The 16865-nt window shown below is 41.0% G+C and overlaps 1 protein-coding gene across 14 annotated transcripts in view; it reads left to right on the top strand.

The window, feature by feature from the left end:
- The window catches only part of LDB2 (LIM domain binding 2), a 369436-nt gene that overhangs the window by 145348 nt on the left and 207223 nt on the right, over positions 1-16865 (top strand). For 8 of the 14 annotated variants that reach the window (XM_032109227.1, XM_032109225.1, XM_032109226.1 and 5 more), the window contains exon 3: positions 11263-11338. In XM_032109227.1, the coding sequence (XP_031965118.1) occupies positions 11263-11338 (76 nt within the window). Of the gene's footprint in view, positions 1-10822; positions 11339-16865 lie in introns of those variants that run through there. The other 6 variants (XM_032109236.1, XM_032109237.1, XM_032109235.1 and 3 more) reach the window with 4 other exon arrangements.

Raw genomic sequence — 16865 nt, 5'->3', positions numbered from 1 at the left:
GGAGGAATAGTGTTGAAACAGAGTAGATGTTGGGTAGGAGGAGAGGTCTAAAAACAGTGGCAGGGGAAGAGTTAGTAGGTGTTTCAGAAATATCTGAAATTGAAGGGAAGATAGAACGTATTTTGGTTCAGGATAAGTTGCAAGGAACGGACTATTAGAGGGAAATGAAAATTGAGAATTAAATGGAACAGATGAAAAAGGTGAGTTTGTATTGGGAGAATGATGATGCTTGCACCTGCACAGGATGATGATGACTATGATGAAGAAGAAGCTTCATTAGGATTTAGCAAAATAAGCATTTTTCTGTCTTTGCCTTTGGCTGAACTGAACTATACTTTCCAGCCTTTGTAAAATAGCCCATCCCTAACTGTGGTCTATTGCTAATGAGTATTAACCGATGTATGATGAAGATTATGTCTACATTGCAGGATAGGATCCCATGGGTGAGCCTTGCAGTGATGCTCTAACTGGGTGTTGGGATGTGCTGCCTGCCCCTTTACCTCACTGCCAGCAGAAGAAGACCTGGCTTCATGAACTGACATGTGAAAGTTTAGGGACATCAGTCTGAACAGCTGGGCAATCAGTGTCACAAACACACCGGAGAGTGTGTCTGCCTTGATACACACCACCAGATTCCACTGATCCCATGCCCTTATGATATGTGTAGGAATGGCGGAATATGATTTGCACAAAATATGCCTACGGAAATGACATTCTGAAATTAGTAATATATTATGTCAAGCTGTATGCATGATATATGCTCCCAGTTTCTTTCAAGAAACACCATTAACTTAAATTTTGGGTTGTTAAAATTCATTTAGCACCACACCCTCTAAAAAATGTAAGAAATAGCTAGTACAGTCACTCAGCTATTCCAGTCTCCCAACTCAGTCTCACCTCTTAACTCTTCATCATAACGAGCAGTCTCTTTGAAGAATGTTTGTGAGAGATGCATGACAACCCCAAATACATGTAAATAAAAACTTCGGAAGATGAGGCAAAGGGGTCTCTCCTTTTTATATTACAGCCTTGTTGCCACACTGAGACTATGCCAAATGTAACCTCTGTCTTTGTAAACGCCTACTTTTTCTCTAAAGATTTTCCCAGTGACTCAATTTGATTGTTTTGAATCAAGGACATTAATTGGAATTTGAATTTTAGAATTTCGAAAGTGTCAAATGCTTAAAATTGTGCCATAGCACATATAGTTACAACTAAGACCTTCTGGGAAGAGTGAAAGAGGTAAAAGCAGTAAACATACAGAAATTAGTCTGGATAAGTTTTCAACAACAGAACTTGATTTTAAAATATTTCCTCTGTACAAGTTAATAAAAATGAAGCTTAAGTATAGAATACTTAAAACAACTATGTCTTGGGGTGACTATTTTTACTTTTGACTTATTTGCCATCAGATGTGCTCCCTAAAACTACATAGAGAACCCTCAGCTGCCAAATGGAGGTGTGACTGCAGATCATATACAAACTACCTACCCTGCAAAGGGAACAGTAGCAGCAAGGACACAACCCATGAATATGTCCCTCCATGAACTTGACTGCACACACTGGTCACGTACTCATCCTGACACCCCCATCCCATTGTTCTTTTTATTACTTCACTAGAAAAACCTAAGTGAGCTTAGCTATGTCTGGCAAACACTTTGGTCTGGTCCATAATGCAAAGAAGTTCTGAAAATGTAAACTCAGTTAATCAAAATGTGAAATGGTTTAAATGTTTGGGTTTTTTCAATGGCATATTTCAGGGCAGACTTAACTCCAGGTGTGTGAACACCTCCTTTGTTTTGATCTCTGTGCAATGCATCTGACTAACTAGGATGCAATTATAACATATGTATATACATGAAATACAAAGGTTGTATGAAGACTTAGGAATTTTCAGTGCTCATGCTGTTAATGTGAAACAGCCCTGTAATTGTCCTCATTATGTTCGTAATTCTTTAGCTGACTAAATGTCCCTTCTCACACACTTTCATTTATTCTTCTCCTCAAATCTTAAGATTACCAGTTTAAAAATGCAAGAAACTAGAATATTGTGACTTAGAATCTTAATGCCCGAATTCAGTCCAGAATTTCATATCACGTTAAGGATTAGTTGTTTTAAAAATAATGGGCATTGTTGTGCTACCCACTGTAGCTAAGACATGCAGGTCCTGTGATAATTGCACTTGCTTTTTTGCCTTTGCAAATTAACACAAATGTCCTGATGGCTAATTTAAAGACTTTTATCTTCTCTCCAAAATTTCTACCTTTATTGGATTCACATCTGTAGTTTTATTTAATGTGAACCAGATGTTGAAATCCAGGCAATATTTACTGGGATAGTTGCACTTAAGAAGGCATGTTACAGACAAGAGTGTTGTGCCAGTTCCTTGGGTAGAGTGTCAAGCAAAAATAAAGGGTTCTGGAGGTTTTTTCTGTTTGTCTAATTAGAAACAAAGCTTTCTAATCAATAACCTTCAAACTTCAAACTCCACAAGCAAGGAGATATGGCAAATGTACAGGAATTCCACAAGCTGTTGTACTTCATGCACAAAACATTGTGTTGTTAAAACTGTGGGGTTTTAATACACCAGTATAAAAGGCACCCTGGCATGGCTGCAGAATCCATGCAATGGGATGATGCTGGGAAGACAGCAGACAGCAGACAGCAGAGAGCAGAATGCACACTTAGAATCAGAAATCAAAGCTAGCAATGAGAGTTGAAGCTGGGAGATGCATCTGCTGCCATTGAGTAGCTGGTTGGTGGTGTCCTGTCTCCATGAGAGACAGCAGCTCCTGATGTGGGCCAAGTTTCAAATCAGAGGGAGCTCAAATCTGCTGCTTCTCCAGAGATGTCAGCATCTTTCCATGCACTCTGCAATATGTGCATGCCAGACTTGTTTAAGATGCATCTGGTGTGTTTTAAATGCTGAATTAGATACGTGTTCACTTTTTTGGTCATTGTTTGGATATACGTAACTGGGTAGCATACCTGGAAGGTATGAGATGAAGAAAGAACAGAATCTATGAGATAGAGGAGATAAAGATGTGCTCATCTTTATATATTTTTATATATCTTTATATATTTTCCTTAGACTCTGTTTTTCTGTACAAACTCATTATTCACTTAAAGGAGAGGCACAGCCAGTCTTTCGTCTTCATGAGCTGGAACATTTTGCTCTTGCAGCATAATCAGATTTTCCAAGCAAAACTCCTGGTTATTTCACTCATATTTATGCAGTCGTACAAGGCCTTGGCAAAATTCAAGCACTGCAGAGCATGGTAACATTTCAAATTATAAAACTTAAAATGATAACATGTACTTAAATTTTAAAGGCCAAATTAAAAAAATATGTTGTGTCTGCAAAATATGCATACAAGTAACAGATTGCATTTTTTACATATTGAGTGTACAGCCTAAAACAGTGGAGAGAGTACCTGAAACAGTGATATCCAGAATCTCAATGAATTGTATTCTGCATGCTTTCATTTCCTGGCAAGTTTTGGCTTGTGTTTTCCAAGCACAAAGGTCTAAGATCAAATTAAGATCGAAACGCTTATGATCAAATCTTTACAAAAAATGGAGTATAAATTAGAAACATGAACTAAAAGAGTGAAAAAAATCTGTGTAGTAAATAATATTTTTTCAACATACATTTCTTTATACAATTGGTTGGGACTTTGTGTTAAAATAACTGAATAAATAAAACAGAATGGCACTGCATGTTTTGTAGTAAGGCATGACAATTGGTTCAAAACAACATGCTGAATGCAGTCCAGGATTTGGTGGGACCATGTTTCAGTTACATGGTAAAGGCATAGTTACAAGTTCCAAATCAGTCATAAATTAATCCCACCTTGGTACCAGGCACATAATTTCTCCATGCATCATTCCCTTTCGCACCAGTTCTCCTGTACATCCCTGACTTGTTCTGCTTAGTATGTACATCTCTGCTGTGCAAGATCCAAAGGCAAATCCTTAAGTCATAATTTCCTGAGGTATAACTACGTTTCTGCCATTGACTTCTTCAGTCATTCAACCTTCCCTTACCTTCCACACCTGTAAAATAGGGAGAGAGACCCCTATGCAGAAAGTTGCACAGTTTTGTCATAGTGCTAATCACCACAGTGTCTCTATGAATGTTTATAAAGTGCTTTGAAGATGAAAATTGCCAAAGAAGCTAGGGATGATTATTGTAAGTTAATGAATAAATTTCAACATGTATTTGATTGCCAGGTAATTCAGATGGGAATCACCAACCCTACCCTCTCTTCGAAGAAGAAAAGTTGACAGTCAGCTAGTTGCTAATTAGCACTCAACAGAAATGCCTCCAAAGCTGAGTGCTCCCAGTTGAGTCCTTTAAAAAGTAATCTTTCAACTAATTGAAATATGCTGAAAGTTGAGCAGTCGGTGAGGTGTGTAACAGGTAAATCAGTATGGTGGAGTTGGTTATGGAGAAGGAATACTAAGCTTTTCCAGGTAGGAAAAGCCACCCAGAATGAATATGTCAGGTGAATCACTAGCCAAAATGAGCATCCCTTTTTCATATTCACATATCTGTTCTAAGACCCACGTTAGGGAGGAAGGGTTGCTTAACGAGTATGTTGAAGTCTAGTTAGTGTTGTTTATTTCTTACTATATTGAGGGGTAGTTAAAATGATTCTTGCTTTGGACTGAGATAGACTAAAGAAATTTGGAATAAAAAATTGCATAATACATTAAAGCTGAGTGACTGTGCCACATGCATTTAATTCATATTTAGCTCGTCTGTAAGGGAAACTAGTATATCAGAAAGGGGCTCAGATGCTTCAGGCCCTTTCCTCTCTCCTGACCTGTCTGGTTTTTTGCTAGAGGGTCAGCCTCCCAGACCATAGTCTGCTCCTGTAGCCTCCCCCACCACTTCTTTGGAGATTTTTTTTTGGCTGTCTGCCAATGCTATAAACTGCAGCACTGTCTTCTCTGCTGCTGAAGGCTGTTTTCTTCCTCAGCCACTGGCAGATGGCTGCCAAAGGCAAATTACACGAATTTCATCCCTTTCTTTCCCCTGTTTGACTGCTCTAAATTCACCATCCTCAGCATCACTTCTTCATACTTTCTTCAGGGAAAACACATTCAGCAAAACTTGCTGAGCACTTTGAGTGGAGAATCTCAGTTGCTTCAAACAACCCTTCCCAGCATCAGTCTCCAGTGATAATCCACCCAAACTTCAGCAGCATGTATCCCCAGGCAGGGGGTGGGGAAGGGGAAACCGAATTATGTAGGGTGGGAAGCTATCACGGCAGGTATGATTCATGGGAAAGGAATTCTGCTTCAAGAGGAGCTGTGGGCAAGTATGTGCAATATGAAAGAAAGTGGGGAGATGGAACGAAACAAGACATAAGTGTTCTTGAAGCTGCTGGATTCTCGAAAGCAGCCTTTATGGCGTCCTCAGAGACTCAACAAAACCAAGCTATATTAAATCTCTTTGCTGTTTTACTAGTGTGGTAGATGCTGTCAACGGGCAGATATTCCTTGGTCTCCTGAGGCTGCTGCAGCCCCGAGAAGCTCCCCTGGAGGTCAAGGGCTGAATATGTCACACTTGAGACCTCATCCTCTCCTCCCAGCACCTATTTCCCCTAACAGTAGTCCCTCTCACATGGTCACAAAGTACTTTGTAGTTACAGTGCCCAGGTGTGATGCAGGGTAGATGGAGGCTGCCCAAGTCCACTCAGGTGTTGCACTGACAGCATGGTGAGGAACAAAATGAAGCCACTCAGGCTTAAAGTATGAGTCTCCTGTGAACTGAGCAGCTGGACTGCAGTTGGGAGCTCCTACAGACCAGTATCCCCCTGCAGTGGCACAGAGAGGACACTTAAAACACAGCTTTGGTTTACCACAGCTTAATTGGAGAGATGGTAAGTCAGTTTTTCTGCTACCTCTTGGTGGGTTTAGAAGGCCAATCAATGTTACCATCAAGATAAGATTTTCATCACTTCAAATTTGTTCCACATTTACTTCCCCTGCTCTGTGTCCTTCAGGTGCTGTGCAGGTACTGGATGAGTAAAGCAGACAAATTGCTCAGTCAGGCATGGGCAGGCTCCTCAAAGACTGCTTTCAGCTGAGCATTCATAAAGTTTCCAGACAAAATTAAATATCCATTTTGATGGAGGACAAAGATGTTGTGTATACTGAAGAACTAAAAATATTTAAAATCCCTTCTGTGTTATCATAAATTTAGAAGTACTTCTACCATCACTAGTGAGTGCTGGAGCTGTAACTCTAATTTACTAGGATTAAACAGGGGAAGAGAATTCTTAGAATCTTCATTTGTATTGAGTTATAATTATATGTAATTTATGCAAGGTGGGCTTGAGTTTGCAAAAAGCCTGAAGCATTTAAAAGATGTGAATCCTTCTTGCCATTATAAACTGTGAAACACAATAGTTTTGGTGGGCCCCACTTATGGATTTTTTAAAAACCCTCCTGATAAAAATAATCATGTCATTCATTAATGTCAGAAAATGAAAATTATCACAACAATAATAAAAAATAATCTACCTGGAAAAAAGTCTGGAAGTGTACACTGAGCTCAGTCAATATTTTTAACAATGGCTAGAACAGATTTATTTGGTTTCCTGTCCACAAATTATCTGTGAAAGAGCACTGTTTTCTGGAATATATTTTTATTCCAAGGTATTAATATTTAATGCAAACAAATTACAGCTTCTAGTTTTCCTATAAATTCCAAGCATCTGATACACTCTATTCTATAGCTGTAGAAATGAATGGAAGTAACCTGAAGCCTGTCAAAATCCTGTGTTTGAGCTCTGCAGTTGAGTATGTATTACAGATGGTTGGGTATTGCTGGTGGTTCTTCATTGTGCATCCCAGCTTTTGATAAGCATATTTCATTTAGTCACTCTTGAGCATCCACAGGAAAACAGTTTTGTTCTTTTACCTAAGGCGACTCCATCAGAAGTCTTCAGTGCTATCTGGCTTTTGTACAAACAAAGGATAGTTTGAAAACGTAGTGTTGTTAGTTTTTAAAAAACAAATCATGTTTACTTGAGCATTCTCAATATTCAAGTACCTGTAGTTTTTATCTCTTCATAAGCTATGTGTCTTTAACTAAGATCAGTCTCTACTGTCTTTCAAAAGCTACAAAACACCTTAAATGTATCCTTGTAAACCTGATTTCTGACAGAGGCTGAACAGTCAACACATACTAGGGATAAATACAGCAATTACACCTATTTACAGCTGTATCACTTTTTGCATTATTATTATTACTAAGCGGTTATTAAAAATAGTGCAGCCTTCAGAGCTGCTTGGATTGTCAGCGTGGCAAAGCGAGGGCTGTGCCTCAGCCGCACGTGGTGCTTTCGGCAGGGCTGTGCCACAGGGCTGTCTGTGGCATGGTGTGGCAGTGGCAGCACAGGAGCCCTCCCAGTGCAGGCTGTGCGGGACCCCCTGTGCCAGGTGCTCCTGCTTGGACAAATGAACAAACTGCTCTGGTACACCCTTTCTGGCTCCCTGCTTTTGTCCTGGAAGTTTCTGCTGTTGGTTTTTGCTCCTACTGTAGTGCAACTTGGCTACTCACAGGCACTAAAGGTGGGTGCAGAGGCAGAGGACATGCACCCTTCTGCTCCACCACAGCCATGCTTTCTCCTGAAATGAAAGGAAATTGTCCTCCAGAGCTGTCACACTGTGAGTCCTTGACTTGAGTGGGTCCTTCTGTTTCTGCCCAGGAGAGGGCAATCCAGCACCCAGACAGCAGCCAGATTATCCCACGCCTCCTTTGGAGTGCCAAGGGGCTGTGTGGTGGTTAGTGCCTCGCCAGAGGGACACAAAACATGGCTCTGTGTCTGCTGGTGGGGTCTGATGGCACACGTCCACCCAGACAGGAATCACGAGCCTGTGTCCCTCTGCTCTGGTGGCCTCTCTCTGCTCTGGTGTCTTGTTTTGTGTTTGTGTGCAGCATCCAGGCAGGGTTGGGGTAAGCCAATGCAGTGTGCAGGTCTGGGGACTGGGGAACCAAGGACAAGTCCCAGTCCTTCCTTTCTGGCCTCCAGGTGCTGGAGTAAGTCTCACCACTTTGAGGTGCAGCAGTATTTGCACGTGCATACACCCATGTAAAGACAGCTCTGCACACACTATTTCCTCATCTGCTGGTAGCCAGGCATAGGCACAGCCACAGGAGGAGACTCATTTTCAGATTTGGGAAGACTAGTCTCTTCCTCTTGTTTTCCTCCACCTCTTTTTTTCCTCTGCTCACATTAAACTTGTTTTCCAGATTAAGGAATTTATTGACTGCCCTAAATGTTGGGTCAGACATTTGCCCTCGGCCCCTGAGCCACTTTGGGTAGCAGCTTGATGCCAGTGGTGCAGGGGGTTTGGAGCAGCCCAGGCAATGGGGCCAGCTGCACGCCCACTAACCCACGCCCCCAGAGCACACACAAAACTTAAAAGGCGGAAGATCCAAGTGGGAATCGAGATGACACTGTCAGGATCCCTGTAACTTTATGTTCCTTTGATTCTGCCTTCTGTTTTACTGTTCTGCGCATCACACTACTCTAGATGATAACAGGCAACTGGAAGAGCTGCCGGAGCCTGTAATTAGCAGGCTCCTACCCTGGGACTTGGTTCTTGCTGGTGGGCTGTAGGTGTGGGATAATTTGCCAGTTAATCAATGGGAATTATTAAAATATCACTGCATATTTTTGCTTTGTGCTAGACCTGTACACAGAAGCTCTTATAAGGGGGTTGAGGGGAGTATCCAGGATTCCTAATCATGAAAGCAAATCCTACTGCTCCTTCCTTTTCCCCCACCTCAGCCAAAATAAGAATACTAATATAAATGCTATGTTTAACTTCAGGGAAACAGTGAATTTTAGCTTAATCAAAAAGTCCTTAAAACAGAAATAGCTTTCAACCTATGCAAAATTCCACCATTTTAATTACAGAAAACAGTGTGTCCTTTCTTGGGCAAATATGTTTTATTTCAGATTTGCTTCGCGAAGAAAGTAAAATCTGTAACTTGGTAGATTTCTGGTTGGTTTTTTTTTTAATTTTTTAAAGTATGTCACACTTTGGCTATAAATATTGTGTTTATTAGTCCTGTAATTCTATTTTTTCTGGCTGTTTTGGTTTTAGGTTTTAAGATAGCCTTGTTGGGATCTGTTAGGGTACAAGGTGGATGCAGGGAAGTTTTCTCCTAGGTGTGTAGCCATGTTACAGGCTTTTCATGGGGCCAGGGAACCCTGGCAGAGCAATGTCACAGTCTCTGCAGCAATATTGAACCAAACATTCCACATGGTATTTATTAAACTCAGCACCTCCACTGATGGTACTGGACTGGCAGTATAGCATTGCTACATAGCTGGGGTGCTCTTAAAGAGAGAAGTGACATTCCTCATGTATTATCTGTTGTCTCTGTGTTTAGTGACAGAAGCTGTGGGAAGTCTATAAAAACAGCTCAATACGTCACTTCTTATGGAAACTGTTATTCCATAAGAACATACAGAAATAGTTTTGCTAAACAACTACTGGTAGGGCAAAGATAAATTATGATCCAGATCAGTGGTCAGTAGAGTATAAAGTATGAACTTTCATATTTTATCCTGAAAAGAGAGGTCAGACTTTCCAGAATTAGCCAAATGCCTGTGAAAACTAGAATTTTTCAAATATGTCTCAAAATATTCCAACATTCAGTCAGATTTGAATTAAAATTTTGACAGTGGGTAAAGCCATATCATGCTCAAATATTTTTCGGGATTATTACAAAAATTTAGAAAAAGTAATGGTGCATGCCTTGATTTCCTCATCTGCGAAATGGGCAATCCCGCAGCGTTCATGCAGAGCATCCTGACTGAGAACCGTTGTGGCTGCAGGTGATTGTTATTCTCTTAATCATATTAGTTAACTAAATCTGTTCCTAGAGTGGTTCCATTTGCTTGAATGAATTTACATGAGAGATTAATTCAGCGCTGTTTATTGTTGTTTTTACATTTATTCCGTACTGTAAATAATGCCTGATACTTTACAGCTGTGTATGAGGACAGAGTCTGTGCTTCGAGGACTTTTTCGTACAGGTAATTTGAAGGCTCTCCTCCTAGACCTTGCACTTACCCATTGAGCAGATGAGCCCATTTTGTTTATTCTGTATTTTGAGGACTTTTCGTTCACGTGGTGTCCGCTCCCAGCACTTTCCTGCAAGTATGATTCAACAGATAAAGTTCATCCCTCACTTCCACAGGGTGATCTCCTCCCCGTGCTCTCCCCTCCTCCCGCGGGACCCCCCTCCCCAATGTTAGATATTCACTGGCAACGCTTTCTAACCGCTACTGGATTTATGCCCAGCAGTGATCCTAAAAACTGGGAGCAGTCTCCCACCTAGCTGCCGACGCCTTTACGCCGGACAGCGGAGTCTAAAATGACCCATTTGTGTACGGCTGACCCACGCCAAAGGGCACTGCCGGTGCTTGTCCGGGGGTCCCGCTCTGCCACCCGCCCCTTTGTGCTTTCCCATTTTGCGGGAGGTTTCTGCGGCTGGCATCCGAGCGCTCTCCATTGTGTGAAGTGTGGCGTGCGGGGTTATTTCTTTGTGCCGGCCGCCCTCCCTGCCGTGCCCCGGGTGCGGCCCCCCCCGCCCCGGGCAGCGCGGCACGGCCGCCCCGGGCGGGCAGCGGGAGCCGTCGGGCGCGGGGGAAGCGCCGGCTGCCCGCGGCGGGATGGCCGTGGCCTGTGTTTATGTATTTTGTAGTAATCACATTTCTGACATTACCCGCGGGGTGATTGGCTCAGGCAGCTTTTAAACCACCTATATGCTAACGAGCCCGCCGCGGCTCCGGCGGGGCCTGCGGGGGGACAGCGAACCCCAACCCGCACCTCTGCCAGGCGGAGAGGGGGGATGGCATTTCTGAACTAGTCGGCAGCGCGGACAGGAAATGACCCCTCCAGAAACTGCTGCTTTAAAACCGAGCGGCGGTGCCTGAAGCTATCCAGCCTCCCTCTCCGTGTCTGGAGCCTGTGCGCTCCCGCTCCCCCCACCCCCCCCGCCCGTCTCCGCCGGAGCGGGCTCCCACAGCAGTCCCCAGCCAGTGCGTGCAGCCTGGATGTGTGTGTGTGTGTGCGCGCCGCTACTTTGTACTGTGAAGAACACACAGCCCATGTGCTCTGTATGGATGTTGATGATACTCTGTGTAGCTTGAATCTCTGCAAGCAGGCAAGATGTCCAGCACACCACATGACCCTTTCTATTCTTCTCCTTTTGGCCCATTTTATAGGAGACACACACCATACATGGTGCAACCAGAGTACCGAATATATGAAATGAACAAGAGGCTGCAGTCGCGGACGGAGGTAAGTCCCCCAGCCTTGTTTTCCTGTGCATGGACCGTGGTAGGTTTCAGCCCGAATTCCAGCTGAAGCGTCCCACTAGACAGTACAGTATATGCAGGCATGAACCCTAATTAATTTAGTAGTTTAATTGGGTAATCCCTCATTATGTTTCCACGCAGAGCAACTCTTTGAGGAGATACCAGCTTAGGCTGAAATCATGAAATTACAGTACAGCACTTCAGGATTGATTATAATACTGGTCTCAGGAAATTTCTTTGCCTTAGTGTGTTGTGTGCTCAGGATCTGTCCTGCTGGCATTTACAGCTATAATATTGCAAAGTATTGCTTCGGCTTTTGCACAAAATTAATTCTGGAATGTTGCAGGTTTAGGGGGAGAGACGAACATTCTCTGCTTTTGTTTTGTAAACTCGTTAAAATGAAAAATGGATGATAACTGAAAAGAGGAGCGGAGTTTTAAAAACTTATTCCTGGGCTACTCTTAAAGTAGTCTTAAATGTTTGGGACGACCGACAAAAGAAATTTGTGTTTACATTTAGAATGCTGTTGCTTTTAGCAAGAGAGATGGTCAGTTCACTACTTTATCGTATAGCTGTCAAAAGTACCCAGTAATGTAAACTACCTTCACTGTTGGTTATGTTTTGTATAATGTGTTAGTGGTTTATACACCCTGGCTTCAAAATCCAGATCAGCCAGTACAAAGAATATACTAAATGGGACAGGGAAATGCTTTTGTCATTAAAAAAAAAAAAAAAAAAAAAGGGGGGCTGCATCTTGTTATTTACATGGTTAAATAAAGCACACTTTTCAAGTCTGCTGAAGTGAAAGTGAATCAGGCTGCATTTCTGTCCATGTGTCTATGTTTGTGCAGCAAACATTCTTGGTGCTGCAATTTTTCATAGTAGTTTATTAGTGGTGCCCTGAGAATACTTTTTAAAAGTATGAATCTCTTATAGTAAATGGCTTTATATAGTGACAAATATCTGCCAGGTTCATGCCATAAAGCATGGTGAAGGGTCTCTGGTTGATCTGTTTGTTGTATTGTGATTCTTTAAGATAACATGAGGTTATCATAAAATAAAACACACATGCCTGAATTGTCAGCTAAGCCATGGAGAATCTGTGACGTTTAATGTATATGATACAGCTAACGAGATGTGACCTGCTTTCTGATTGGGTACCGCCACGGGGTAACTGCTTTTCTATCACTGTTACCACTGCCAGGCTTAAAACGTTGCTGGGGAGTAATTGGTAATACACTTTGTGCTGGCTAAGAACTCCAAGCAGCTCTTTGCTCCCAAAATCATGGCAAGTGTTTGTCAGTTTTGCCCCAAGTTGTTGGTTGCAGGGCGTTGTTGCCGTTTAGAATGAGGGGGTTCCTGGGGTTTGCTACTGATTATTTGTTAGTGTCCTGCAACTCTGTTCCTTGCATTCCTGTACGTATTCATGGAATAATTTATAGACTTTTTCATGTGAAAAGAGCAAATATGTATAACTGAGTGATTTCTTCAGGGCTTTATATACAACCTGCTCTAAAAGCTGTCAGTGCTATCTTAGCCTTTTAACATATTATTTTAGTGGTACTTTTAATAATTGACTAGTTCCTGATTGTAGCTTCCTTATGGATGTTACACTAGAAAAGTTTTTGAGGGACTTTTGAAACAGCTTTCCCCTCCTTCGTTGCTGAGATGTGCTGAATTAAACTTCAGCGCCTTTAACTGCAATTTTTGCTGCACAAATTCAGATGGATTGATGTGGGCAAAAAGCAATAACCCACTCTTCCTTGCTAGGAGTGCCTTGCTAGGTTTCAGCAGCATTTTACTTTGACAGACAGTGTTTAGTTAATGAAGGCCTTATGCTCCAGCATTTCTTTTATTTGCTCAGAATAAAAATTCTTTTGCTTTGTGATTGCTCAGTGTTTGCATTCTGGTTCTCTGTTTTTTTAGTTTATAAGCTCTGTGTTGTAAGCATTGTTGTCCATTGAAATGTGTTTTCTAGCTAACTTCAGTTCATCTCATTCATCCTTCAATTAAAACATCTCCTTAATGAACAAACAAAAAAATTAAACTAGTTTCTGGGGACACTAGAGTGACTAGGTGTGGACAGTCTGTAAAGAATAATGCTGGCTTCTTGAGCAGGTCAGAAGTGGAAGTTTCACATCAGTTTCATGCACTTCCAAGCATGTTTGGGATTGGTAGGTGAAGGCTTCTGGAGCATGTATAACTAGCTCTAAATTTTTTGAATCCAGAGCCCAGTATGTCATGGAAGGAATGTGCTTGTGCTCTGGGTGATACAGGCTTACTGCATGAACGTTTCTCTTCAGGCAGTCTTTGGAATAATGTAGGCACTGGTCTCTGAAGGAGGCTGCTTGTGCTCTGTGAGCCCCAGGGGGTAGGTGAGCACAGGCAAAGCAGCTTAAGGCGAAAGGAATTACAAAGAAACTCTCCAAAAGACTGGGGGTAGCAAGCTGGCAGATTCCACATGGACCCAACTTGTGCAGAGAGACAGTGGCAAATGGGGATGCATGAAAAAAATGGGCAACTACAGCTGTTATCCCAAATATATCCATGGAAAGCCTTTGGGATTTCCCTGGTTTTATAAAAAATAAAAATGTTCTTAATAACCCTGTAGAGCCAGGTTCTCTACTGTCCCTTGCAGTGGTGGAAGCTCCAAGGCAGAGCAAAACATACATAATTTAATGAAGTTGTACAGAGGATGGATGGAGAGGCTATGGAAGAAGTATCTGTATGTCATGTCTATCTGTTTTCTCCTCTCCCTTCCCTTTCTAGTGAATTCCTGTAACAGTTCTCCAAAGCTTTCAGGTAGGTGAGAAATTATTAAAAAAAAAAAAAAAAAAGCCAATAGGCTGGTAGAAACACCATTGGGGAATCCACCACTAAATGCCATTTCTGTTCCTGGTCTTCCAGAAGCAGGGTTGATGGTATGTTGGGGGTGGTAGTGGTGTCCCTAAAATGGCTCAGGGCTTGGGGACCCTTCCTGAGAAATCTGCTGCTTCCACTCCGGTTTCTGTCAGCATTGGGTGGAAGGGAATAACAGTCAGTGTGAAGGATGTGCTCAGTGTATTAAGCAGACAAAGTACAGAGTGATAAAGAAAGGTCATTTAGATGCAGCATAGCTATCTTTGTTGTTCTTGTTTTCTTTAGGAAGAAATGGAAGTCATGAAAGTAAAGAATTAGCAGCTTTAGCCTGTGCTAGATGTGCAAACTTTTGCTCTCCAAACTTCTTATAACTTTATGGGTTCCTCAGACAGAACCTACAACTGCCTTTTTAAATTCAGGGTCATTCTTAGGCAAAGAATTCCAATCACACCCAGGCAGGGGGTGGTTTTATGATGTAAGTACTGGCAAAAGTCCACCACCTAGCTAATTCTTATGTGATCTAAAGTAAATTAGGGAGTCTGAGTTACTAAACAGTGTACCTTCCTTAAAAGTTGCTCAAAGAAATCTAATGCGGTGGTACTTTTTTCTAAATTAATACATGCTGTCTTAATAATATTTGGGGAGCATCCAGTGACATTTTGTAATGCAGCAACAATCCCTATTTAAAGAAGTAAAATGAATATTTAAATGTTTAATAATCTCTGGCAGATATAAAGATAAATCTTGCTTACTTCTCTCATAGTTGATTAACTTCTGGTTAAACAAAATGCAGCTGTTTCACTCTGTGTGTGGTTTTGAGGATTTCTTTCCCATTCACTCATACTTGGTTTATCTTAATATTTTTTATATCTCTGTTAGTTTAACATTTCAAGAAAGGAATCCTGTTGTGGCATAACCAGCAGTTTCTGAAGTTCTAGGTAGCAATACACAACATAGGTAAATATCTCTGTTTTTCATAAAAATTGATGTTTAAAAAGGCACCTTTTTCCCTCTTTGATGTTGCAGATCTTTTTCTTGTTCTAATTTTTAATCACTTGAAATTTCTCACACTTAAAAATGGTGACTATATTTTGTATATAATTATTCAGTAACATTACAGTGTGCTGTGAATAGATCACTTAAAGTTGCTGACAGTTTAAAGTTTGAGGTGTTGCTTTATTGTCAGTAATCAAAGAAATTTATCGAGCCTTTCACTAGTTTATTTAGTCCCCTGTATTGTTAGAAATTTTGTGTATCACAATATATTAAATTCACCTGTATCTCTCTGTCACTACAAGAGATTATGCTTTACATCACCACTGGATGCAAAACACAGCTTTCCCTCTGGCTAAGAGCAGTGTTTTAGGGGTGACTAGAAACCTTGATTAGTAGCATATTTGTTTTAAAGACAATCAGCTTAATCAAATATATTGAACTCATATTAAACTGTATAGTGAATTTAACAGATTTCATGATGGAAAAATATATAAAGAAAATTAAAAGGAAAATAAAGGAGGGTGTTATGATTATTTAAAAGCTGCTAAATGAACTGGAAGCTTACACAGACATTCATATGCAACCTAATATTTAAAGTAAAACAAGCAAAACAAATTTTCTGCAGTTTAATGAAAGTGTCTTATTTTTCTTCCTCACATTGCTATCTGATGAAATAATCTTCTTCTTCCTGATGCATTTTTAATAGATTAGTCATAAAAATCTGTGTTGTGACATCACATTTGTTCGCCTAGCAACTTAGTATGGCAAACAGATCTCTCATATTGTGTACATAAGTCCGAGTTTGTCCAGTGAGTTTGTTTTGTTGAGGGGAAAACACATAAACTTCTGTCTCAAAGTAATTTTGGGGAAATATTCTTTCACCCACAAATACACTAATACTTAGCAATTCTAGGAACATGAGTAAAGTATTTTGAGAGTACTTATGAACCAAGCTTTGCTGAAACTAAAAGGTCAGTGTTAAAACCCTTGAATGCCTTTAGGCAGACACTGACTTCAGAATGGATTCAAGGTTCTTTTTACTGATTGTCTTTTATTTCATACATGTTTTTTATCCGTTAAAAAAATTTCAGTTGCAGCTGTTTTCAATTAAAATTGTTGCAAACTAACAATTCTTATGAGGCCAGGGGAGAAAAAAAGACTCCACTTCCTTTACATGTTGATCCTTAGCTTACGATGAGGGATATCTTGCTGCTCCTGCCCACCTCCCTCCAAAGAAAAAGTCATATAATAGAATGGAAACTGCACACATGCCGCTTTTGGGGGTAGGGGCTGGTGAGGGTGGAGAAGGAGTCAGTGCAAAAGTGTAAGAATGGGTCTTGCCTGCAATCACTCTGATGCTTATTAGATAATTTTCTATTACTAAACCTTTGCTACTCTTCTCTTTTTCATTCTTTATTCTTTAAGCTGTAAATCCACTTAGAAAAACCCTTAAACTTCATCTTTCCCTGATGTAAACAAGATTTACTATGCAGATCTAGTCTCCAAAATAGAAGCTGTTGGTTAGTGAGAAAGAACAAAATAGAGATCATAACAAGGACCCAGTCCTGTGCTCTTATTTAAGCTGGAGTTTTGCCTGCAGTAAGATTGCAAGATCAGATAAAAAAAGAAAATAGTTTGGGTTTGGTATATACACT

This window comes from Corvus moneduloides, chromosome 5, assembly GCF_009650955.1.
Source record: "Corvus moneduloides isolate bCorMon1 chromosome 5, bCorMon1.pri, whole genome shotgun sequence".
Classification (NCBI taxonomy): domain Eukaryota; kingdom Metazoa; phylum Chordata; class Aves; order Passeriformes; family Corvidae; genus Corvus; species Corvus moneduloides.
Note: the sequence above shows the minus strand (reverse complement) of the source record. Positions and strands in the feature narration are given on the sequence as shown.